The following is a 27,231-nucleotide window of genomic DNA, read 5'->3' as shown; positions in this document are numbered from 1 at the left end:
TTGATTTTCCTGGGATCCTACCTGCGCACCCAGCGTGGCCGGCGCTCCCGAGGCCCGCCGGAGGGTGACACCTCCCGAGACCTGGTCCGCGTGTCCTGGAACCTCTCGCTCCAGCCCCGCGCAGGTCTCTCTGTATGCTTTATTTAAATTTGTAACGATCTTTTTCCAGGTCCCTAAATCTAAAGTTCCTTCCTCAGAGAAACATGGATTGCTGCTTTTCACTACTTGTAGAAATTCTTTCTTTCTTTTATTTTTTTCGTTATTGCTACAGCCTGTTGTTTCAACAAAGGGCTGTGCATAATACCCTAAGTGTTTTACTTTGCCCCATAACCCTGTCATACACACATGCTAATCCCCCTACAGGATTCTCACTTTAAAGTAATTCCTCAATTCTCACCTATCCTCTGTAGCATCACAAAGCCATTGTTCAGGGATTGGATTATCCTATTGATGGAGTTCTTTCCTTGAAGTCCCAAATTGAAGTGCCAGTTGGTATGTCCCTGTCAGGGTGTCTCTTAATCTGGGTTGACTAGAGAGAAAAAAAAAATCATAAGCACGCATCTGAATCTAAGAAAGAGGTTTACATACAAAGCAATTGAATATTGAGAAAATATTCTAGCTCAGTCCAGATCAAGTCCATAAGTCCAATATTAGCTCATATGCCTGATACCAATCTATACAGTCCTCGTCAGACTCACAAAACACATGCAGTGATGCTGAATGCAGGAAGATCACAGGCCAGTGGGCGGGAATTCTTGTGAATCCAGTGGGAGTGTAAACCACTAAGGGCTGGCAGAAGGATCCGTGTGGCTTCTCCAGCTCCAGAGGTCTGGCTCCATCAGCCTCTCTCCATGTGTCTTCCCCACAGGGATGTCTCGCAGGGAGTGAGCAGAAAGTGTCTCCTACCTCCAGAGAGGAATACGGGAGTTCCCAGAATCCTCAGGAAAAACCCATGTCCACACTGAGACCTCATTGGGTATGATCTGATTGGCAGGCTGGATTACACCTCTGATCTCTGAATCCTCAGATTGACACCAGATTATGTAACTACAACAGTGTGCCAGTTGTTAGGGTACAGGGGTATCCCACACTGGAACAGATCCTCAGGAGCAACTTTGTGAGTGTGGAAAGTAAGACAGACAGCAGGGCACAGGGTCTCCTTGTCCCAATGCCAGGACCAAGGGAATGAATGTATTTTGCAATGGGTATATGGGACTTTTAGATCTTTCCAAAGGCATTTTCATCATACAGAAAACATGTTATATAGTCAATAAGTACATAAGTGGGCAGCATAATAAACAAGCAATGAGATGAGCCATCATTTTGCCCTCATGCTAGTTAACCGTGGACACCCCTGAGCCCTCCCAGGGAGGAATAATCTCTGATCAGTATCACCAAAAGATTCTGTGGTAATCACATAATCTGGTGTCAATTTGGGACTCGAGAGGATTAAGAGTAAAGGGATGGAGTCTAGTCTGTCAATGATGCCATAGCCAATGAGGCCTCTGTATGGGCATAGCCTTCTTCTGAGAATTCTGGGAAATCCGGTATTTCCCCCTTGGAGGCAGGAGACAACTCTCTCTCTCTCAGCTCACTCCCTGGGAGACATTGCAGCTGACAAGACATATGGAACCATGCTAGTGCCCTGTCTCGAGAAGACATGGACCTACCCTGATACAACCAGACCTCTGAAGTCAGAGAAGCCACAGAGAGACCCCTGCCAGCACTGAGATGCTCACAACACTACTGGATCCAAAGACTTTCTACCCACTGGCCTGTAATTGTCTTGCATTCAGCATCATTGCATACGTTTTGTGAGTCTGAAGAGGACTTTATAAATTGGTATCGGACATATGGTCTAATATCGGACTTATGGGCTTGAACTGGACTGAGTTGGGATGTTTTCTCAATGTCCAATTGCTCATGTATATAAAGCTCTTGCTTATACACATAAGATTGCCTATGAATTTGTTTCTCTAGTCAACCCAGACTAACACATATGTCAAAGCAGAGTTTGCTACATTTTCTAGTGCGTTGACTATAGAAACTGATTATATCTCATAACCGCGAGGGTCTTCCTCCCACCAGAGTTGGCTCTCCAACCCTGTGATTATAAGCATAGAGGATTTGTCTGCATTCTCAGCCAGTCCCTCAGTTTACCACAGATAGTGGAAGAAGACAGTTCTAACTACCAGCTACGGCCACATGACTGTATTTAATTGTTATGGGTACTTCCTATTTGTATGTATGCACCAAATAATTTTGCTTTGCTCACCTATAAAATATAAGTTGAAAATGGGTTATTACTTTTTCAGTTGTATGCATGTTAGTTGTACTATGTTAGGTACAAGTATGATTTTAGTATGGTTGGTGGTGGTTATGTATGGTTGCAGAGTTTTGTATAGGTGTCAAATTGACAAAGGGTGGTCTGTGATGGTTAGGAATGATGTCAACCAGACACTCCTGGGTAAGTATAGGGACCGAACTCAACCTATCAATTGTTTCACAGCCTGATGACACCTTCTTGGCATCTTAAGCATCTTTGTATTACAGAGACTGGGCAGAGTAGAATCCTGTTTGGTCCTTCACCTTCTGACAGAGCTGTGTCTGGCATCTGGTTCCTCAGTCCCCTGCTGTGTTGCCAGCTGATCCCTGGAGCCATCTTCATATTTCTTTGACTGTAACCAAACTAGATTTAGCCTATTTCTACTACAACTGTGTACATCGTTCCTTGATATAAATCTCTTCCCAGATACAACACTACAAGTATCACTGGTCTTGTTTCTCTAGAGAATACAATGTAACCCAATAACTATGTGAAATTTTTCAAGAAATTAAGTATGCAGTTACAAAGATCCCTCCACACTGCTGTAGACTTGATTCTGACTCACAGCACCCTTATGTGGGATTTCCAAGGCAGCAGATCTTTATGAGAGCAGAAAGCCTCAGCTTCCGCTCCTGAAACTGTGGTGGGTTTGAACTGCTGACCCAGTGGTGTGTTACCCACAACACCACTAAACCAAAACCAAATCCACCAGCCATCAGGTTGATTCTGACCCATAGTGACCCTTCAGGACAGGGTAGGACAACCCCTGTGCATTTCTGAGACAGTAACTCTTTGTTGGATGAGAAAACCTCATCTTTCTCCTGACAACCAGCTGGTGGTTTCAAATTGCTGGCCTTCTGGTTCACAGCCCAATGTCACTAGGTGGCCTTATTTACAATGATAAGTATGTGAAAAGAAACTGCGAGTAATGAACATATGGAAATTTAAAATAAATTGACAAAATAGAGCATTTCAATGAATACATGAAATTGCAGAACGCTGAGAGGTGATTCAGAATGCTGAAAGCTATTTCTAAGACATTATTCCGGAATGCAGTCAGGACGGTTAAAATTACTTATCAGGTTGACTGGGGCATGATTTTCAGTGACTTAATTTGGCAATTAAACAATAATGTTGTCATCCCACATGATGAGATTTTATATAATCTAATCACTTCCTGGGAGTACGAACTGCATCCCATGTAAGGGGGGTCCCAAAAGTTGTGAAAATTTTTCATTGTCTTTCATTCTGATCTTCCATGAAATTATTGAGCCTTCTTGTAGATGAACATTCGAGCAAAACTCTCTGACTTCTCCTTGATTTGTCTCATGTATCTGACTTGTCATCAACTGACCTCTCTGGTTTTTTGAACTTGAATCTGAGACTTGATGTACTGCCTACTATCTTTCCTACTGATGATTCATTAGCAGCTGCTGATGATTCATTCTGCAGCTGCGTGAGTCAGTAAAGCCTCCAGCCTGACACCTGACTCATGCACTTGGGATTTTCCAGCTCCTACAACTGAGTGAACTGTTTCTTTGAAGTAGATATATACATATAGAGTGAGATTTCACTGGAAGCCCTAGTGGTAGAGTGGCTACGAGTTGTCCTGTGATCCACCAGGTCCACAGTTCAAAGCTGCCAGCTACTCCAAAGGAGATTTCCACTGCTCTGAAGAGTTACAGTCTTGAAAACTTACAAAGGCAGTTCTAGCCTGTCCTCTAAGGTCACTCTGGGTTGACATTGACTGGATGACTGTGTGTTTGAGTGTAAGCAACTGATTTTTGCTTCTCTAGAGCACCCAGCATCAGAAAGCAGCAAAGAACAAAAAAAGATTTGTGTCTATTGAGGGGTGGGGAGGAGAGTGCAAGAGTGTTTAAAATAAAAAGCAATTCATTATAGTGAAAGAAGGTTCTGCACAATGAGAGTAAGCTCTTGACAAAGCATTCTCTGGAGCTACAGAGAAACAGCGATTTAAATGGCAACTAGGGAGTATGGTACATGGGAATATATTTCACCAGAGAATATATACAGAGTTGAAAGTGTTAGGTCTTGGTTCATCTTCTTTGTCAAAATGAAAGTGAAAGATGTAGGTGAAAGCATGCTGTTGACTGTGAATTTCCTGGAATATTTATATAAATACAGAGTAATATAAAGCAAGGGGAAGGTCTAGAGATATTTATCTGAGAATCAGTCAACCATAGAAACCAAATTTTCTTTCATTTTCAATCACCTAGGCCAGAGAAGCAAATTGGAGTAAGATCTCCATTGGCTTGGTGGATTCAGTTCAAATATAAAAGCCAAGAGTTTGTTGAAAGAAATAAACCAACCATAAATGGAAGTGCCTAAGCAGAAAGGGTGGTGGGAGATTTAATATAGAAAGGCTAAAAATGTGTGTCTATTTCACATTAGTTTATGGTATATATCTCTCTAGAGTTTAACTACAACTTGTTTTGTGATTTAACACCTGTGATAGGTAGGTATATTGTTCCAATCTGGCCAATAGGCATGTGTGGGATTAAATCAGGTCACAATTTGATTGGAGGGCAAAGAGATAAATGACTTGGCAAGGCCCATCCCTCTCTCTGGCTCTCTGGTGATCGGACCAGCATGCAGCTGCTTTAGCTAGTTATCTGCCTCAACTTGTGAGCTACATTACCTGTAGGACAAGCCAATCCATGGATCATGTCACTAGAGCTTGAGGCTCCTTCAGACCAGCTTCACCAGCTGTTGGTGTGTACATCGCTTGAACTTGAGGCTGGTGGACTCTATCGTCTTGCATTGCTTGAATTTGATATCCCATCCAGGCCTCATTCTCTAAGCTCCTGGGCTGCTGACTGTTGGTGACACGCCCTGCTGTTTGCTGCCTGTGGGTGGACTCTGTCCTTGACCTTGGGCCCAGCAGCCCTCATGAGTTGAAGATCTTCTAGTATATTAACTGTTCGATAGAAGTGAGTTGAACTGAGCCTTCTGTACTGCAATGTGGACTAATTAGCTGTTATATTCCTTCGTGCTGTACAAAATATATATATATATCATACATATATATATTAATCATAAGTGTCCTGGTTTGTTTCTCTAGAGAACCCTGCCTAACACAACACCTATGTAAGCCAGCAATTCCATCAATTCCTGGATTTTCAAGGAGTACCAATTGAAATGTGTCAGCAAACTGATGAAATACTAAAAACACTCATTTGACTATGTGCAGAAACCTGAAAGGCAGCTACTTAGTCAACTGACTCGAAGGGATCTACATTTGTGCCCAATCCAAAGAAAGGTGAATCAACCAAATGCAAAAGCTCTCCAGCAGCATCATTAATATCACATGCAAGTGATGGTTTCCTAAAGCTCATTCAACAGTTGTTGCAGCAGTGCATCAGCACGGATCTGCTAGGAATACACGGTGCATTCAGAAAAGGGTGTGGAACAAGGGACTTCACAGCTGACGTCAGACGGATCATGGCTCCAAGCAGAGATGATCAAAGGATGCTTACCTGTGCATTGTTGACTATGCAGAGGTGTATTTAACTGCTCTCACAAACATTTGAAACCCATTAAAACTGCACAAATCATCCTTTCTCAACTCCAGTTGCTGCAAATATTGATAAAGTTCTGGAGTTTGAAGTTTTCAAAGTCTATGCTTCATGTTGCCACTAGAATAACATCAAACAGTGTACAAACATGACTGGCAATACGTTAACTTGGACCAAACTTTCTTTTACTGACCGAATCTTGGCCCCTCCTTTCATCCAATTAGCAAACACAAACTGTCTATCTTCGGCTAAAATTCCTATCGCAATTGACACAGAAAGAAAGATAATGTACACGGAACTGTTTCATCCATCAATAATTTAAAAGAAAAGGTGTTAAGGGTGACTTCTCTCATTACTTGAGGATTGTTTACAGCAAGTAAATGGTTAAAACAATCAAAAAGTACACAGGGCTAATTTCCAAGACCACCTAAAATAGATTTTTTCTTTGTCTCGGTGTAAAGCCAAATGCTAGCATGGAATGCAACTTCTGATGACAGGGACCCTGCTTCTTCTGTACAGCAAACAAACACTAGCTTAGAAGCCTTTTAAAATCAATTTCTTTCATTTTGGGTTTTTCCAAAGTATTGAAATCAAAACAGTTATCAACTAAAGGGAAGTAAATTCTCAGATCTTCCATCTTCGCTTTTCAAAAATATTTCTATTTACCTTATTGCCAAATTATCCATAATTTTATCTTCATGCTTCCTTTACTTCTCCCTACAGCAACTGTAAAACTACTTAATTAACTCAAAAGCCAAAGATCACAAAGTGTATGTTTTTTGTACAAACAAGTATTTTCTCCTTTCAAGTGAAAACTGCACGGAGTGTGGGAAGAAACTTTTTCAAAGTAACTGTTCCACCTCCGTCATCCAGGCGCACGGCACCTGTCGATTCCGCTTCTCTGCACACATGTATCTTTGTAATGGCTTACGGCCAAGGTGACTTTCCCAACTTTTTAATATTATACCAAGTTACTACATCTACTGTTCCCTACCCCAGGAACTAAAAATTCCCTTTTTAAGTTTCTTCACTGTACTTCACTGCACTCTTTAACCCTGAGAGAAGAAAGGACAAATTTTACCTGGGCACCGCCGTGCCTCTCTTTCTAGTCCAGACAGGAAAAAGGAGGGGACGGTGGCTGTACACCATTAACCAGCTACCGCCCGGGCGCCGCGACCTTGCAGTATGCCCGGAAAACATCCCCCAGTCCGTGCCCTCCGGAGTCCTACACAACTGTCGTATCTGTTCCCCCTGAGCAATTACGTTTCCCCGTGAAGTTACGGGATCTACCTTTTGTCCCGCGTAGGGCGCCGATTTGAGACAAGGCAGAGACCTGCTCACATCTCACAAATCGATCGGGGTCAAGAGGGTCATGACCCGCAAGTAGAAAACGTGGGGGTGATAGGTGCAGTCGGATGGCGGTCCCTGCAGTGAGATGCGCTCCAGGGCCCAGAGCTTTACTGGAGGCGAGCTTGCGCCTACAGACTCCTTGGACCTCGCAGCCAGCATGCTCATGGCAGAATTTACATAAAGGCCGTTTGCCATTCTTAAGGCATACTCAGAACCATAAGCTCCTGAGTCCTGGCTGTTGGAACCAGAGGGGAGGGCGGGGTTTGGGAGAGCGAAGTAGCTGATAACTGCAGGGAGCTGCTTTGTAAGGCCTTGCCAAAGAATGTGAGATGAACTGTCCATTTCTTGCAGGCTAAGGGATTTATCAACAGCCTGTTTAAAAAAATTCCCCCAGAGGAGCTGTTATTCCTTCACCACTAGGGCCCTGGGATCCGCTGGTCCTGTCCCATTTGTCTGATTGTGTGAATCATAACAAACCATGGATAGCATTGGGAAGAAGAGCATTCCAGAACACCCAATAATGCTCATGTGGATCCTGACCAAGAGGCAATCATTCGGAGCAAAATTATTGGGTGTGATGTAAAACCAGAGATGGTGTGCATCAGACCTTTATCAACCACCATAATTTTTCAGTAGAACAAGTCATTTGATAAGCTGGAGTATGTGAAGAAATCTTGGCAGCCAGGCTTTTAAAGGGCTTATTAACAACCTGTGATGTACCGATAACACAACCTTGCTTGGTGAAAGCTGGGAGATCTGAAGTACTAACTGGTGGATGGCAACTCAAGGTAATGTACAGAAAGGAAAATCCTCACAACTGGACCAGTAGTTAGATCATGATTACACTATAGTAGATCACATGATGGGGAATAACTAGGTCTTACCTTCCAGATCACTGAGGAGCCTGGTCAAGTTGACACTAAACTTAACGATCATAGTTGTAGTTGGAGATTGGATAATCCTTCCCAAATTATGTGTTGCAAATGCCTCCATGCCTGTAGATTTTGGCTTGCTTGGCTCCACAATCATTGCTCATAGAAACAATGTTCAGGATATCAAATGAACTCCAGCGTGGCCGACTCAAGCTATGGTGTTTATAATCACTACATATGCATGTGAACGTTCGACATTGTGTAAGGAAGACCAAAGTAGAACCGATGCATTTGAATTGCGATGCTGATGAAGAATATTGAAAGTACCATTGGCTGCTCAAAGAACAACAACAACAAAAATCTGCCTTGGAAGAAATACAGCTAGAATGCTCTTTGGAAGCAAGGACAGTGAGGACCGCTCACTTATGTGGACAAGTTATCAGGATAGACACCATACTTGGGATACTGGGATAGTGGAGAGGTAAGGAAAAAGAGGAAGACATTCAATGAGATGGATTGATATGGTGGCTACAACAATGGGCTCAAATGTAACAATAATTTTAAGGATGGCACCGACCAGGCAGGGTTTTGTTCCGTTGTACCCAGAACCACTATGAACGGGAACCAACTTGACAGCACCTAACAACAACCGAAAAGCAAGCAAACTGAATTGTGCTTTTAGAACTGCTTTTGTCTAAATCAAAAGTACAATGGAAATGTTACAGAGGTTACAAGCTGATTTTATAACAGAAAAGTACAATATGGCATCACGTTTGACAAGGTTAGACCTTGTTGCTGTTGCTGTTAGGTGCCATTGAGTTGTTTCTAACCCATAGTGACAGCAGAATGAGACACTGTCCGGTGCCATCCTCACGATTGTTATTATGCGTGAGCCCATTGTTGCAGCTACCTTGTTAATCCTTCTCTTTGAGGGCTTTGGCGGTTACATAGTCTGGTGTCAACTGGAGACTATGAAGAGTGAAGGGGTGGAATTTAGCCTGTCAACTAGGTTGCAGCGTGATGACCTCATTAGGAGGTGTGATGGAGACAAATGACTCACTGGAAGCCAGACCCACTCTCTGTGAGACATTCCTGTTGACAAAACACATGGAGCTGCTGCATTGAAGGACCCAGAGCCCTGGAGCTGGAGGAGCCACATGGAGACCCATGCCAGCACTGAGACGAGCTGCTTCCACCACCACTGGAGCCACAAGACTTTCCGCCCACTGGCCTGTGATCTTCCTGCATTCGGCATCATTGCATGTGTTGTGTGTCTCTGAAGAGGAATTTATAGACTGGTTTGGACATGTGGGCTAATATAGGACTCATGGACTTGATCTGGACTGGGCTGGGATGTTTTCCTAATGTACGATTGCTCTCTGATATAAAGTCTTCTATTACATATCGGTGTGTCTGAATGTGTTTCTCTAATCAACCGGGACAAAAACATGCACCTTCCTCTTTTCTACTCCCCTCTACTTTACCAAATATGATGTCCTTTTCTGTACCAAATGCAACTCATCTTTTGAACCCTTGGCTGCTGCTATGAGTTTTGACTGTGGATCCAAGCAAAACGAAATCCTTGACAGTTTCAACCTTTTCTCCATTTACCATGATGTGACCTATTAATCTATTTGTGAATATTTTGGTCTTCTTTACATTGAGTTGTAAACCATACTGAAGACTCCTATCATTAATCTTCATCAGCAAGTGCTTCAAGTCCTCCGCGCTTTCAGCAAGTGAGATTGTGTCATCTGTATGTTGCAGCCTGTTGATTAGCTTTCCTCATTAGCTCAGACCTTAGCTAGAGGTTATTTGTCACATCAAGATCTACGTCTTAAAATACTCCTCCTCAGATGTAAATTTATATAAGAAGAACTAAGAAATGTAAGGGAAAAATGTGAAAGTTAACAAAAATTTCTGATATATGTGACTAAAATCCCCACCTAGCCACTCCTCAAGGAAAGAAAGAAAAGAAAATGAAGTTAATAGAGGAGAGGAACTGTTTGAATAGACATTTACTGTTATTGTGAGTTGCCATAGGGTCATTTGTGACTCATAGTCAACCCACTCTCTCAAATGTGATCATATGGAAACAAAGAACCAGGTCTTTTCTCTCAGAGTGTCTCTGTTGTTGTTGTTGTTGTTTTTCTTAGGTGTCTTCAAGTCAGTTTGAACACTTAGTGGTCCTGTGTACACAGGATGAAATACTGCCCAGTCCAATGCCTCCTCACAATTATTTTTATGTTCAAACCTATCAATTCAACCATTGTATCGATCCATCTTGTTAAAGATCTTCCTTGTTTTTGCTGCCCAGCTGCTTTACCAAACATGATGTACATCTCCATGGGCTGGCCTCTCCTGACAACATATCCAAAGTATGTGGGACAAAGTCTCGCCATTTTTACTTCTAAGGAGCTTTCTTGCTGTACTTTATCAAGGCATATTTGCTTATTCTTTCAGCAGCCCATGGTACTTTCAATATTCTTTGCCAGCACCACAATTGAAATGCACTAATTCTTCTCTGGCCTTGCTTATTCAATGTCGAACTTTCACATGCATATGAGGCAATTGAAAATGCCATGGCTTGTGCCAGGCACCCCTTAGCCTGAGTCACAGCCTTTCATTCCAACATTTAAAGAGCTCTTATGCAGTAGATTTACTCAATGGTGAGTTCTCCAGGTGAATTGAACCTCCAACCTTCTGGGTAGCAGTCAAATATTCAAACATGTATGCCACCCATCCAAATACACTGTCCTCAAATTGATCCCAACTCATAGTGACCCTGTGGAGCAGAGAAGACCCCCTCTTAGCATTTCCAAAATGAAATAATTATGGCACCAGTGTTCCTTAAATGGACATTAGAATATAAGTTTTCCAGAAATAGTGAAAGATTGAAATCACCAACACAGGAAGCCCCCCAAAAAAGGCTAAGAAAAAATAAATCTATGTGATATTAACATTAGAAAACCATGAAAAGGAGTCTGAAAGGTTATGTGGGCCAGTTAGATAAGCTGTTGTCAATTTGAGAGGATTATGAGTGAAGGGGTGGAGCGTAGCTTGTCAATAATGATAGAGCCAATGAGGCCTCTGGGTGGGCATGGCCTTCCCCTGAGGATTCTGGGAACTCCTATATTTCCTCATTGGAGGTGAGAGACCCTCTTTATCTCTCAACTCACTCCCTGGCAGGTGCTCAACCGACAAGACATGGCATTATGCTGATATAGCCGGTGCCCTCAGAGCTGGAGAAGCCACGTGGAGACCCTGCCAGCACTGCGATGCCTCTACCCACACTGGATCCAAAAGACTTCCCACCCACTTGCCTGTGATCTTTCTGCATTCGGCGTCATTGCATGTGCTTTGTGAGTCTGAAGAGGACCTTATAAATTTGTATCAGACATATGGGCTAATATCCAATTTATGGACTTAATCTGGACTGGGCTGGGATGTTTTCTAACTAGTCAGTTGCTCTTGTATATGAAGCTCTTTCTTATACAAGAGTCTATGAATTTGTTTCTCTAGTCTACCCAGACTAATACAATATGATAGCACATTGCTTAACAAAAATGATGGGGGAGAAAAAAAAGAAAAAAATGGATAATCCCCAAAATTTAGAGGTGAGGGAACAAGGAAGAGTATGTTCTAAAATTTATTATGGTAATGATGGTACAACTCTTTTTAATATGATTGAACTATTGAATTGTATGTGCATTACAGGCCAATTAAACTGCTAAAAAATTTTTTAAAGAAAAAGATAATTCCAGCACTCATTAAAAACAGTCTTAGTTACTGGAAGGATGCTCCGTTGGCTAAACATCTAATAAACCAGCTTTTTGGTTCTTTGTTAAAAAAAAATCATAATAATAATGGGGAGTAAAGACAGTGAAGTAACATCTTCAAAGCATCAGGAAAAGACAACACTCAATTTAGTTTTGTTTATCCAGGAAAACTGATGCTCAAAAAGTGAAAGCAAACTTTGACGGGCATATTGTTGATGCTTCCACAACACAATCAACCTAATTGGTGTCACCAAGTTGTGGAAACGTTAGGCTGGCAATTATGTGTGATTTGAATTTTTACAATAAAAAATTAGGGTAAAATAAGGATATGTCTATATACACAAAAACAGGTTATCAACCACTAAGAGGACCATTCTGAAGAAAATTCTGAAGACTATGAATCAAGAAGATGAAAAATAATAATAACATCTTTTATTTTTTAATAACATCTTTTAAAAAGATGAAAATTATCAAGAAGGATTGTCTCAGGTGTAATAATGAATAAGAAACAAATAAAATGAGCACTTAGTTGTAAAATAGCAGGGACACATCATAAGCATACAGTTAATAACAAGCACAAAGCAATATATAGTGATGGTCTGAATTTGATTAGCATACAATCAATAAAGTGTGTGTAAACTGAGATCCGGGAAAAGAGTACATGCAGACAAATTCTCTCCGCTCATATTTTAAGGAATCTGGGAGGTTGAGACTCTCAGTTGTGAGTTGGAGATGCATCCCAATCTCATTCTTCTGAGTAAAAGTTAGTCCCACAATACCCCCACCCACCCTTGTAATAATGCCCATTTTAAGGTGCTGTTTGCAAGCACGTAGTTGCTGCTATCATCTGAAAGGGTAACAGCTTGAATGCTGTCTGCCTGAAGATTATCTGCCACCAAAAGCAATCTGACCATTTAACCCTAAGCACGGTCCACTCCTTTCTGATCAGGATCACAGATTCTTCCCCTGAAGAGGAGCTCAGGGTCACTTAAGGTCAAGCCAGCTCAGAGACCAGCAAGGTTAAGTTGCCATCTTTACTTTAGAATCTGCCTGTCTTGTTACGAATGTGCCTTCCTCACACAGGTATGCCCCCTGTACCTCCTTAGTATGCCTCCTTCCGGTAGCATGGATACCCCTAGCCCATCCCCTTCCTGGTACATATGTGTATGACATGGTTTGCACGCCCAAGGTTATAGAAGTTTGTGAGAGAATACATTTGCCGCCTCTCTGACTCTGGTCTTCATGGAAGAAGTGAGCCCTTGTCGGATATTTCTTTAATTTAGTCTTCAACCACACAACTGCCTCTTCAGACCCATTTAGTTGTAAAGTCTGGTCCCCCACAAAAATATCCTAACATATTTCATATTTGGGAGGGAATCAAGATTTTAATTTAAAACTTGGTTACGTCATATATAAGTTGCAAAATTTCAAGAGCAGCTAACTTACAATGTAAGTTTCAAACAAGTAGAGATTTTTTTAATAAACAATTGCACAATTCAACAATCTTCAAACGTATAAGAAAACAGAGAAAGGGAGATAAAAGAAAAATTTTAAATGAATAAATCCAAATATACTCAGAGTTAATGCAGTAAGTCTCTTTTACTCAGTTCTTGCTTGTCCCTGTAGGAATGGCAATAACCTCGATTAAACGCTGAAAGCTAAATTCCTAAAATGTCCACATAGTTGCTGATTGGTGATGTTATGGGATATGTCTAACTATGAACCAACAGCCATTGAGTCCATTCTGACTCACAGTGACACTACAGAATAGAGTACAGCTGCTGCCTAGCAGTTAAACTTTTGTATAAATCTGTACGTGAGTAGAGAGCTTCATCTTTCTCCAGAAGAGCAGAAAGACGTTTTAAACGGTTGAGGTTCGCAGTCCAATGCATAACCCTCTAGATCTCCAAAGTTCCTTACAGGCCCGAGGCAAGTAAAAACTAACCAACCTGTCTCCGGGGTTAAAGTACACATAAAGATGTATCACGTGCATTGATAGCTGGCTTGAGACACAGCAGATAACATAGCCGCTGCATGACTGCCCAGCGCCCTTTGAGAACGTCGGACTCTAATCCTCAAGTGAGCGTCCACGATTAGAGACATCTCCTATGTGTGTCCACAGCGGAAGAGAAAGGAGGGTTTGTGGCACTAAGATAGAAAGAAGGAAGACTGAAAGCCTTTGACATTTCTCTGACCTTCATCCATGGAGATCTTTTTCCTGCTGCTTCTCACTGTACCCTGCTTGTGATAAAGCGTAACATAAGTGCAGCTCTATGCTGAGAGATGCGAGCTCTCCCCATGAGCCTTCAAACTAATGAGTGCTCATAAACCCCAGATACGTCAATAATTAATGGCTTATAAGAGGAGTGAGAGCCCCACAATAAAATGATTTTAAAAAGAAAAATAGCTATGTACGAACTAAAAATCATGAACTAAAGGATAAAAATTATCATATAATGATGAAATATGTTAGATATTGTTTACAAAATCTACCTGTAAAAATGTCATGATGGAGGTATCCTATCTCAACTTCAAGAGGGGGAGAGCGCATCAGCATCAGCCAAAGGCCGATTCCTATGAAGTGGAAGTTAAATATACTTCTTTTCTCCAACCTCTTATTCAGTTCTGACACTAGTTGTCCCTCCCATGGCAGTCTCTACTTCACTGCTGGGCTTCAGGATTCATTATAAATAGCAACACAGAACCCAAAAAATGTTCACAATGATGGAGTTTATTAGGAAAATAGCAAGTTGCAATTAAGATCAAGAACAACTCAGGATGCAATTCTCAAGTTAGGAAAGCTTCTCATCCAAGACCGTAGGCTTTTCCCTAGCCCCTGCCTTCTCAGCCCTCCACACCTTGTGGCTCTTAGGCCTCTTGAGTCAGCTAAGCCTCAGTCCTTTGGTATATGTATTACAAATCTCTTTAGCGCTGCCGACTCGTGGCCTGGAGGCATCCTACTCTGCCAGCAAGCATAGGCCTGAAGTTGCTTTGCTTTCTCACTCCATAGGCTGAAAAGCCCACTGCACCATCTCCAGGTAGTTTCCTGGTTCTGCCAGTGCTCTTCTATGTTTGCCCCACTTCTCACCATCTTGCACTTCCTCAGGTGTTATACCTCTCTCTGTCTCCTAAGTCTAATAGGTTTTACATCTCTTCTGGGTGGAAGTGCAGTCCCAACTTTTGACATCTGGGAAGGCACATTTTAGGCCTAGTGCACTGGCAAAACTAATCGATCCCATGGTTAGGGTTCCATACACTTTATTTACACGGTCCTCCTCCTACAAAGGTGCTGTGAACCTTATTTGCATTGTTAGCAAGCTATCCAATCTTCTTCATGAATATGAAACATCTCATTTGCATATTCCCACACAGTCATTTCATGAGAGTTACAGATCATAGTAAGAAAGGCCTATAAAAGCAGTCCATCATACTGCGCTCACATCAGTTTTTCCTGCTTGTCCCTCGTGGGTACGTTACTTGATATCGCATTATCAAAGAATTTCTTTGGCTTTCAGATTTTGATTTTTAAATGTTAAAAGAACGTGACCAGATCTGCCTTCTAATTTGTTTTCTAATTCTCCCTCAACCCCTAAGCAGACCAGAGATGAAGTCTTGGGAACGAGAGGTCCTGAGTTCCAGAGAGGCAGATGCAGCAACGATGGTCACAGGATGTCTTCATAGAAGCTGTGAGAGAAGCGAAAGATCAGTGAGGAAAAGAGGGGTAGGGAGTACAGGAAAGAAAAAAATGGGAAGAGGTATTGGGAGAGAAGGTGGAAAGAGGATACTCACCAAAGCCTCTTACGCCACATCATGAAGCCTAGAATGAGCGCCAGGAGGAACACCACTACTGCCGAGATGATCCAGCCCACAGAGACGCGACTCCCAGCCTCTTTGGAGAACACACAGTGTTGTCACCATAAAGCCCTCCCTATGTCCAGATCCCTGGTGTGAGCACTTGTGAAGGTACCACGTGCTTCTTAGCCCCTCCCCCATTTAAAAGGCCTGCTTGCTAGTCCTCCTAAAGTTGATTTCCCCACACCTTCTCCCTGGGTTCAGGCACCCTAATTGAGTTCACTTTAAGTAAATTTTAAAATACTGTGATTCTCCACTCTGTTTTCTCAGACCACAATGCTATAAAACAAGGGCAAAAATAAAGGACTTGAGAACTGAATAACACATTACTTTAAAATGATTGTGTAATAGATGAAGCAAGACATGAAATTGTAAAAGTCCTTGAAGCAAACGAGAATAAAAGCACGGCATACCAAAGCCGCTGGGACACAGCACCAACACACATGGAAAAGAAAGAGGGGAAGACCAAAGTCAACACCTTTGCCCGGAATCTTCAACAACTAGAATAGCACCCAAATAAACCTGAAACCATCCGGAGAAAAGAAATCACGCGATCGGAGCAGAAATAAACGGGTTGGAAATCAGAAAAACAATAGAAAAATCAACAAAACCAAAAGTTGTTCTTTGAAAGCTTTAAAAACAATTGTCAAAACACTGACAAACTTAACAAAGGAAAAGAAAAAGATGGCAATATGAAGAATAGAACCAAGTGAAATAAAAGGAATAATAACACATTGCTCTGAAAGTCTGGGCTCCAACAAATTTGAAAACATTTCAAACGATGAAATGAACACATTTCTGGAAACAAACCACCTACCCAAATTAACACAGCCCGACATAGAACACCTCAACCAACACATAACAAAAGAAGAAATATATTACTGTCCCGTAAAAAAAATGAATTGAGATGCCTCACAGCTTAAATGGGTTATGTTAATTGTGTGAGGCTTGGAATCACCCTTACTGCTTGTACCTCCTACTATTCGTGAGAACACACACATGTGCTCACACACACACTCTTGGTGGCTGAGTTTTTAAAAGAATAGCATTGTCAATAAATCCAACTTTGATGGGGGAGAACAAAATAAGAACCATAGCCTGTCGCTTAAAAACTTCCAATCAAGAAAAGTTCCGAAACAGACAGATTCCCTAGAGTTCCACCAAGTACCCAAAGAAGATAGAGACTCTTCCAGAATGTAGACAAGAACAGGAAATTCCCAAACTTGTTTTATGATACAAGTATAACCCGATACCAAAACCAAGCCAAGACACCACAAGGATAGAAAACTGTAGCCCAATATTCCTTTTAGACATGGATGCAAAAATTCCCAACAAATTTCTGGCAACAGCATTCAACAATATATCAAATAATAATAATACACCATGATTGAGATTCATAACATACATAAGGATGGTTACACATAAGAAAAGCAATGTTATTCACTACATAAACAAAACAAAAGATAAGAACCACATGATCATATCAATTAATACAGAAAAAAGCATATCACAGCATCCGACACCTATTATTGGTTTAAGAAAAAAGAAACGCTAAATAGGAATCGAAGTGAAATTTCTCAAAATAATAAAGGCCATTTTTTAATGGAAAAACAACGAAAGCATTTCCCCTGTGAACAGAAACTGAAATGCCCCCTTAGCACCCCTTTTATGCCTCATTGTGATGGAAGTCATACCCAGAACCATTACTCCACAGAAAGAAATCAGACTAACCGAGTGGGCTTTAAAGAAGTGAAATTCTCACTATTTACAGATGAAATGATTTTAACCAAAGATTCAGTTTTAAAAAAATTGGAAGCAATAGAAAGATACAGCAACATAGCAAGATACAGGATTAATACACAACAATCTCTCAGCTTTCTGTACACTCATGAAGAGAGTGCTAAAAAAGAAATCATGAAAGCAATAGCATCTACACTAACCACACAAAAGAGAAAATACTTAGGAATAACCCTAACTAGAGAAACAATATGATTGTACAAAGAAAACACCAAAACACTGCTACAGAAAACAAGAGATTTTCATAAATGGAAAAATACCCCATGTTCAATAGAGAGGCTTAACATTATACAAATGTCAATGTTACCCAAAGCAATCTACAAATACAACTCAATTCCAATCTAGATCCCAACTCCATTGTTTGAACCAATTACTAAGAGGTCCAGGTGAAGAACTAAATAGGAAGTCTCTAACTACAAAACCTACAGAGCCACAGTAGCCAAACAGCCTGGTATTTGAACAGTGATAGCTACATAGACCAATGGAACTAGAAACCCCAGAAATAAATTCATCCACCTACAGGCGATTGATCTTTAACAAGGGGAAAACTTTAAATGGGCAAGATATAGTCTCTGCAGGAAATGGTGCTGGCAAAATTGTATCTCTACCTGTAAGAGAATGAAACAGACCCCATACTTTACTCCATGTACAGAAACAAGCTCAAGATGGACCAAAGACCTATAATGATCATCAATGAAAAAATACGGATACACTTTAAGGGCCCCATTGCAGGTCACAGACATATTGTCGAACACAGTGAAAGAAGCACGCACAGTGTTATACAAAGTGAATGGCTGAGGCCTACTAAAACTGAGACACTTCTGCACCTCAGAAAACTTCATCAAATGAATCAAAAGAGAACCCACACACTGCGACCAAGTTTGAGCAAGGACACAACAAATAAGAGACTCATCAAGAGATTACCCAAAATCAAAAAACAAAAAAAAAAAGAGATTACCCAAAATCTACAGAAAACTGCAATAGCTCAAAAAGAAAAAATTAAATTGTATTAGGCTGTGTTGTCCAGAGAAACAAAACCATGACACTCAAATAAAGCAGGGACTTTATAGCAAGAAGTAATAAGAAAGCATCCTAGCCCAGTCCGTGGGTCATAGCCCAGTCCGTGGGTCCTAGCCCAGTCCGTGGGTCGTTGCCTAGTCCGTGGGTCCTAGCCCAGTCCGTGGGTCCATTGCTAGTTGGAACCCTCAGACTCACATCGCAGCATGCTGATGAAGTAGAGAGGTCAAGTGGAAGCAGAGAAATAGAGGCTGATAGGTGCAGAGGACATGGATCAAAGGCCGGTGGGGCCATGGCAGGGCACCCACATGGGACCTCCTGGAGGCAGACAAAGAATCCAAGCCAGCAGGAAAGCAGAGTTTCCCAGTGTCCCTCCTATAAAAAGGCCACATCCCCAAGGAGGTATTATCAAGCTGATAGAATTGATTGCTTGGGCTCCACTTCGACACTTTCATCCAGGTACAAGTTGACATAAAATCGAACCAGCACATGAATAACCCAAGTAAAAAGTGAGCAAATGACATAAGCAGGCAGTTCACCAAAAAGGAAATCCAAATGGCTAACAAACATGTGAAAAGTGCTCATGATCCTTAGCCGCCCAGGAGAGGCAAATCAAGACAACGATGAACTATCACCTTACACCGACAATGACAGCCCTATTCAAAAAGAAAACAGCAAATGCTGGAGGATATGGAGCAGGGGTCCTCAAACGACGGCCCGCGGGCCACATGCGGCCCACTGAGGACATTTATCCAGCCTGCCAGGTGTTTTTGCCCCGTTTTGTTTTTTTTTTAATTCAAAATAAGATATGTGCAGTGTGCATAGGAATTTGTTCATAGGGTTGTTTTTTTTTAACTATAGTCCGACCCTCCAACGGGTCTGAGGGACAGTGAACTGGCCCCCTGTTTAAAAAGTTTGAGGACCCCTGAGAGATTGGAACACGCACTCAGACACTGCTGGTGGGTCTGTAAACATGTACAACTGTGGGATCCAGCCCCACATCCAGATGGGTCCTAAGGGGGCGGCTGTGTGATTGAAGGGGAAAACTAAAAAGACATGAGACAAGGCATGCAAGGACTCACCTCTTCCATGACGATGAGAACCAGAATGAGGCAGTAATGCATTCTCTCATGAGTTTATATAATCTCAGGCATGCAAGCTCTGGTAAGCACATACATAACAGGAAGGGTTTATATTAGAGGTATACACGACGTAACATGTGGGGGACAAGCTGGGGGTGTACACGCAATAGGAGGGGGAGATACTAGAGGTGACAAGAAGGTATATATGTAACAAGATGGGTGGGCTCTAGAGTCGAGATGGCAGCCTAACGTTGGTTGTCTCTGTGCTCGTTTGACTTTGGGTGTCTCTGAGCTCTTCTCTAGTGGAATAACCTATGATCCTTATCAGAGGCGAGGGGGCCCTCCTTAGGGTGGGGCAGACAATTATGTCTGATTGCAGACAACTTTCAACAAGAAGCCTTCAAGCAGTTGTCTTCAAGCATGTATAACAGCAACCATGTGCTTGCAAGCACCTTAAGAATAGCATTATTACAGGGGAACATCGTGGGGCATAACTTTTACTTGGGAGAAGGTGACTGGAATGTATCTCCAACCCACGAATGTGAAAATCTCCCTCCGCGGGAGCCCTGCACTCCAAGACTACTTAACATACGAATGTAGAGAATTTGTCCAAATGCACTCTCTTCCGGGTTCTGTTTCCCACATACAACCATGGTGGGAAATGATATGGTATTATCTCAAACCACTGAGAATAGAAATTCCATATAAGCCAGCAATACCTCTGCTGAGTATGTTACCTAAGAAGTACGAGCCATAACACAGAGAAAAGTATGCACTCCTTTGTGCATGGCAGCACTGTGCACAATAACCAGAAGTTGGAAATAGCCCAAATGCCCATAGTAGAAATGTGTATGAAGAAACTTCAGTACACACACACACTGAAATAGTATGCATCACCAAAAACCAAGAATGAAACCATAAAACACCTCATAGCATGTATAGACTTGGAGAACATTACTCTGAATGAAATGAGTAGATGACAAAAAGACAAACACCATCTAAGACCTCTACTCTAAGGGTAAAAACTTGCACACCCAAAGGAACAGACTGTGGGGCTTCCCCAGGGAAGAAGGGAGGGCAAAGGCGGGAGGATGCAGCAATAGACTAGAAGGGTGACAGGGATTAGCTTCGGTGAGAGGAAGGATAGAGCTCATGAGAGGGAAAAGAGAAATCAGGAGGGGGGGGGGGCTAGAACACAGGGGAGGCATAGGGGGGTAGTTTGTACTGTTGGATACAGAGTTGATGTTGATGATCAAGCATATAACCCCCCAACTAATTCACAGATTTTTAAAATGCATTTGTTAAAAGGCTTGCTTGTGAGATAGAGACTGGTGAAACCTCCAACATGGCCCTGGGCCATCCTTTGAAACTAGAACCGAACTCACCCAAGACTCAATGCTCAGCCAGACAACAGAGAGGTCTATAAGGGAGCACCAGTGCTAGGAGGTGCACCAGTGCTGGGAGGTGCACCAGTGCTGGGAGGTGCACATGCCTTAGGTAATTAACTGTAAAGGAATGGATGAATTATAAGCGATCGATCGTGTGGGGTCTAGAGGACAGCATTTGCCCAAAGACAAAGGAGGAGCTTGGGGGGGGGGGGGTTGGGGGGGAGTGGTGTAGCAGAGAATAAGAGGGAACAAAAAGTATATGAATTACTGAAAGTAAAACTGATGATCCCTGGTAACCTTCACCCAATTCACAAAAAGTTTTGTTTGGGGAAAAAATATAAGGATGATGATGTATGCAGCGTGCTCTGCCCAAACAGCAAAGCAAACAAACCAACAAAGCCACTGCCATCGAGTTGATTCCCTATATAAAGTTTCTGGGTCTGTAAAAGTTTTCATGTGTAAGAGGATCTCATCTTGTCCCACCAGAAATGCCGGTGGCTTGTTAACCCAACAGTGCCACCAAAGCTCCTGAGACAAGGAGCACTTAAGTCCCTGAGTGGCGCAAACAGCTAGCATGCTCAGCTGCTAACCGGAAGACTGGAGGTTGGAGTTTGCCCAGAAAAACTGTATTTTGGTTTGTTTCTTGTAAAACTCTCCCTGCCGGTAGCAACAATGAAACATACAACTTTCCTCTAGTTCCTAAATGCTTCCTCCCCCCAGGATCATGATCCCAATTCTACCTTACAAATCTGACTAGACTAGAGGACGTACACTGGTGCAGACAGGAACTGGAAACACAGGGAATCCAGGACAGATGATCCCTTCAGGACCAGTGGTGAGAGTGGCGATACTGGGAGGGTGTAGAGAGGGTGAGTTGGAAAGGGGGACCGATTACAAGGATCTACATGTGACCTCCTCCCTAGGGGACGGACAACAGAAAAGTGGGTGAATGGGAGACGTCGGACAGGGCAAGATATGAAAAAATAATAATAATTTATAAATTATCAAGGGTTCGTGAGGGAGGGGAGAGTAAGGAGGGAGGCAGAAAAATGAGGAGCTGATACCAAGGGCTCAAGTAAAAAGCAAATGTTTTGAGAATGATGATGGCAACAAATGTACAAATGTGCTTGACACATGGATGGATGGATGGATGGATGGATGGATGGTGATAAGAATTTTATAAGCCCCTAATAAAATGCTTTAGGGAAAAAAACTCTCCCTGCCCTCCATTTCAACTCCTTTCGACCACATAGGGCAGAGCAGAACTGTCCCTTTGGGGTTCCAAGGCTGTGAACCTTTATGGGGGTGAACCCTCATTTCATATCTAGGTTAATTTGTCTTTCTAAAGCCCTTCATCTCCTTCTGTTTGCTTGAAATGGGTCCCCCTAAAATATGAGATGTTGGAATTGTAACCCTTACACCTGTGGATGCAATCCTACGTGGGAACGGGGGTTTCGTGATGCTAATGAGGCCATCTTAGTGTGCAGTGTGCCCTCAGACTGAAGTCTTCTGAAGTTTAAGGAATAATCTGTTCAAGGAATCATAGAGCTTATGACTGAAGACAGATGCCCCTTGAGAGCTGCCAAGGAACATTGGAGCTACAGAAGCTGAGACAAAGACCTTCCCCCAGAGCAGAAGGAGAGCCTTTCCCTGGATGCCTTGATTCAGGCTTCTAGTCTTCTAAGTTGGGAACAAATAAAGTTCTGTTCCTGAAAGCCCTCACGTAAATGGCAGCAGGAGGAAAACAAGGTCCCTGATCCAGGAGGATGACATTCCTCTGGAACTCGGGTGGCAGCTTACTTCAGGATCTTGGAGTCTGTCTTCCCGGTTGCTTGTTTTTCACCCACTGCGTTATGGAGAATCTTATCTCAATCCTTCTTGAGTTTCAGGCCTTCATCCTGCTCCTTCCTGTATATGCGAGCCCTTCTCCCATCCCTCCTGGTTGGGATCCTCATCTCTGAAGCTCCTCTCTGTCAAACTCCATCCCTGGAAAGCCCTATCCCTTTCCCAGCTCTCCCAGTAACACCAAGTACCACCTCCCATTTCCAGCTGAATCCACGTTATTTCTCACCCCAGTAGAGGACAATGTCCTGGCCACCGAGACTGCTGTGCTTCACTCGGCAAGACAGGCCAGCATCCTCCCCAGCCACCACATCCAGGGTTACACGGAGATACCAGGTCCCATCAGCATTGGGCAGCACATCACCTCGCCGAGAGCCAGGCTGCTCCTGCTCCCCCTTCAGCCACATCACCCACACAGGCTTTGGGTAGAATCCAGAGACGTGGCACACTAGAAGCAGATGGCCAGAACCAGGAGTGGGGCCCTTGGACAGCCAGGCCACAGGCTTCTCTGTACAAAAAAAAAGGGGAGGGAGGAGACATCTTAACGTGCAGACTCTGCTCCCTGGATTAGAATAAGCTCCAAACTTCGCATGTTTTCACTTCTGGACATGAAGCCCCTCATAGCTTTCATCGGTTGTGTGAACTTCTCTGGGAAAGTCTGCCCTGATGGGCATTCCCATTCCTCTGACCCCAGGTGAGAGAGTGGGAAGTAGGAAGTAGTGCCAACCGCATTGCCATCAGGTAAGTTTCAACTCATAGCCACCCTACATAGGACTTCTGAGACTAAATCTTTGCAGCCGAGTACAGCCTGGGTTTAGTAAGTGCTCAATATCTACAGAATAAAGGAGAATCCTCACCATGTCTCCAGCCCCTCATGGGCCTTTATCTTCTTCTGTTGCTTAAAGGGATAAGAACAGCGAAATGAAAATGCCCTAGACAGAGTCTCTCAGAGTGCAGGATAGAAGAGACCCGAGGGTGAGTGAGGGGTGGGGGCTGCGTCAGCTGACACTGTCAGAGCCAGTGCCTATTAACTTTGTGTGCAGTGTTTCCATGGAAATTTATTAGTTTTATAAGAATAGCCCTCTAGCACTTAAAGCAACACAAGCATTTTTGTAACCCCAGTTTACATGTATCTACAAGGAAAAAACTCTATGCTGTTATGTTTGAGGCACTCATGTCAGAGCTGTCCTCATGATGCCAATACAAAGATGCTTCAAAACATGTGCTTTCCTCTGCACACACTACACCAGGAAGTGACCCTTTTGGTTTTTTGGGTGTCATCACTGTTGCTAATTTTTAAAAAGTTTTCTGCTGTTTTTGTTATAATGTGGTAATTAGTATCTGTAGACCTGTATCAATAACTATTTTGAGGATGAAGTAGTAATTAATGGAGAAAAAATTTAATGGCTCTGCTCAGTTACTAATGTAATGTGACATTGAATAAAGAAGATTGAAGAAGAACCAATGCATTTAAACTGTAGTGCTGGCGAAGAGTATTGAAAGGACCATAGGCTGCTGAAAAGACAAACACTGATCTGTGTTGGGAGCAATAAGGACAGAGGATACTCCTTAGAGGCAAGCATGATAAGACTTGGTCTTACATACGTTGGACATGTTTCCAGGAGAAACCAGCCCCTGGAGAAGGACATCATGGTTAGTGGAGGGGCAGTGAAGAAGAGAAAAGCCCTCAGGGAGATGGATTGACAAAGTGGCTGCCACAAGGAGCTCAAGCAGAGGGGCAATTGTGCGCGGGGGCAGGACTAGGCGTTGTTTAGTTCTGCTTTGCATGAAGTAGCTATGGGTTGGAAAGCACCTAACAACGACAACAAGAAGAACTTAAAGAATTTACAGCTATATTTATTCCATAGTATTCTTTGATTAAAATTGATAATAAACATGACTAAGGAGACACGGGGGCCATAGGGTGGCTGAGCCTGAAGGTGGAACCCCCACACGTGGTAAAGATTCACAGCATCAGAAAGCCATCGGAGTCATTCTAGCCTGTCCTAGAGGGTCACCTTGAGTCAGAAAGGACACAGGAGGGAGTAGCTCTGGTGATACAGTGGTCACTCATTGGGCTGCAGTCCGCAAGGTCAGCAGTTCTACCTGCAGCTGCTCTTCGGGAGAAAGATGGGCCTTTCTACTCCGGTAAAGGGTTACGGATGTCTGAAACTCGCCTGAGCAGCTCTGCCCTGACTTATTGCTATGAATCGACATCAACTCGAGGGCAGTGAGTACCGCTTTTGGTTTGGGGACGAGAGAGGTGCATTGAGGGCGGGTGGCACCAATCCTAGAAAGCCAAGGTGAAGGGATGAGTAAGGGAGACAAGCTGACCTTGCTTCGCCAGTTCCGACTTCCCCGCCTCGACGAGACCAAGGGCAAGTTGGGGACAGGTTTCACTGAGCAACCGCTGCACCGTTTTCGTGGTCCCTTCATCCAGATTGAGCCCGTTGGTGATCACCGGAATCCAAAAGGGGCCCTCTGGAGCTGGCTTCCAAGAGTTTCCCTTCCTTGGTAGGCTGTGTGGAGGAAGGTTTCTGTCTTGCTCCCCGAGCGCACCTTACAGCCAGCAGACACCTGGATCTCAATGGGATCAGAGGAGGTGTACGGATGAAGATCAGAGAGAGGTATAAGAGACCGCAAGGGATCAAGGAGAAAAGCGGGTCTCTGGGCGCTACTATTATTCTGGGCATCCAGAAAAGGGAAAAACAAAATCTTAAGGTCAAGAGGATTCGGACTTCAGGCCTCCCATAGGTGAGAGAGTCAAACCGCCCCAGGGTTCGGGGGAGTAGGGAGCGGGGCGATTTGGAGCAGACGGAAAATGGGATCTTGTGGACCATCTCCAGGGAGAAATGGGAATCCTCCCGAGAGGGCGGAGAAAAAAGGGGACCGCCTCACGTGGGACAGTCTCTCCAGTGGAATTCTATGTCCTCTGACCCCGCTTGGGTATGTGCCCAGGATCCCACCCCTCCGCTCACAGTCTCCTTGCAGCATTGTGATAAATCCATTCACAAGGCCTTGGACGCTGAGCCGGTAAAACTGAAGCATCTGAAGCAGGTCCTCCCACTGCTGCCTGCTGAAGTTGCCATGGGACCAGGGCAGTAAGAAGCGCAGCGCGTCCGAGTCGTAGGGCCAGCAGTGGGTCTGCAGCTCCCCCAGCCACCCGGAGCCATCCGTGCGCGCCCAGCTGCTATTGATGAAGGAGGAGATCTGGAGAGCGCGGAAGGTGAAACTCCCTGGAGGGACTGGGACACAGCAAAGGCCAAGGAGTAGCAGGTGAAGGAGAACCAAGGGCAGGAAAACTGCAAGCCCAGGCACAGCAGATTCCCAGCCTGGCCTGCGCGCCCCTTCTCCCAGCCAGCCGCCCTCCCAGAGCGCACCCCACGTCCTGCACTCACCCTCAGAGCTGGCCCAAACCTGGGACAGCCCCCAGAGCAGCAGGAGCAGCCGGAGTCCCATGGCCTCAGGCTGAGGCTTCTCCAGGCTGCCAGCCGCTGGGAAATGGGAGCCCGGATTCTGCCCTGGCCCGCAGGTCTCTGACACTGGAGCAGGCACCCCGACGACGACGTGTTTCCTGCTCTGACCTCAGAGCACCTACTACCCACCCAGCTGGGAGATCTGCACTTCCCGGGGGTGTACTGCTGCCTCCCAGCAGCTAATCCGAATCTGCAACGTAAGTCAGTTTCCCTACCAGTTTGCGGGAATCTGTTCCAGGAAGAACTTGGGATAGCCCGCGGGAAGTGTTCACACGTGTTTTCAGTTTTGAAAACGTGGCATCAACTTGTATCTACGGTCCATTTTCAGCCATGGTTAACATGCGGGGGAAAACAGAGAGAGAGAAATACCCCTGGGTTCCAATGGGTGTTTTTAGATGAAGCTACTTGATTGGACTAGTTTCCTCTTCTTCCTCGCTTCCCCTTTCCCAGAGCACCCTCTGTTGCCCTCTCTTCTCTGTCTTGGTCAACTCCTCTTCTTGCCAGGCTACATGGACTCTCCCCTTCAGACCCCACAGCTCTCCAACCTGCCTTAGCTGCCTTCACCCCTTCTCCATCGAACCTGAACCTGTTTCCTAGAACCGGAACCAGTTTTCCAGAACCAGGAAAGAATTTCGGTGGGTACTAGACAGCCAGTCCCGTGGTTCAGAACCTCAGTGTCCCGGGAGGAAAGGTCCCTTCTTTGTAAGCCATACCCTGCATAGCCCCCTAGCACCTCCTTCTCCCTCCTTTATCGAAGCCATCCCCAAACCAAAACCTGTTGCCTACTGTTAGATTTCTACTGGTGCTGCCTCTGTGTGTTAGGAGAAGGGATCTGCAACCCTCACAGAAACTAGCCACCAGGTTTTCTTCTGTCGCCTCGCAAGATGGGTTCGAAGTGCCATCCTTTATCTACC

The 27,231-nt window shown here is 43.8% G+C and overlaps 1 protein-coding gene across 1 annotated transcript; it reads right to left on the bottom strand.

Moving 5' to 3' along the window:
- Positions 1-15,525: 15,525 nt before the first annotated feature.
- On the bottom strand, positions 15,526-26,300 carry LOC142438082 (antigen-presenting glycoprotein CD1d-like). The gene is given in 7 exon segments (XM_075540767.1): positions 15,526-15,547; positions 15,653-15,752; positions 23,071-23,349; positions 25,176-25,349; positions 25,352-25,443; positions 25,828-26,086; positions 26,240-26,300. Coding segments are annotated over 7 exon segments (987 nt in total).
- Positions 26,301-27,231: the final 931 nt, after the last annotated feature.

The sequence above is a fragment of the Tenrec ecaudatus genome, chromosome 1 (genome assembly GCF_050624435.1).
Source record: "Tenrec ecaudatus isolate mTenEca1 chromosome 1, mTenEca1.hap1, whole genome shotgun sequence".
Classification (NCBI taxonomy): domain Eukaryota; kingdom Metazoa; phylum Chordata; class Mammalia; order Afrosoricida; family Tenrecidae; genus Tenrec; species Tenrec ecaudatus.
The sequence above is the reverse complement of the archived record's forward strand: the minus strand, read 5'-3'. Positions and strand labels throughout refer to the sequence as shown.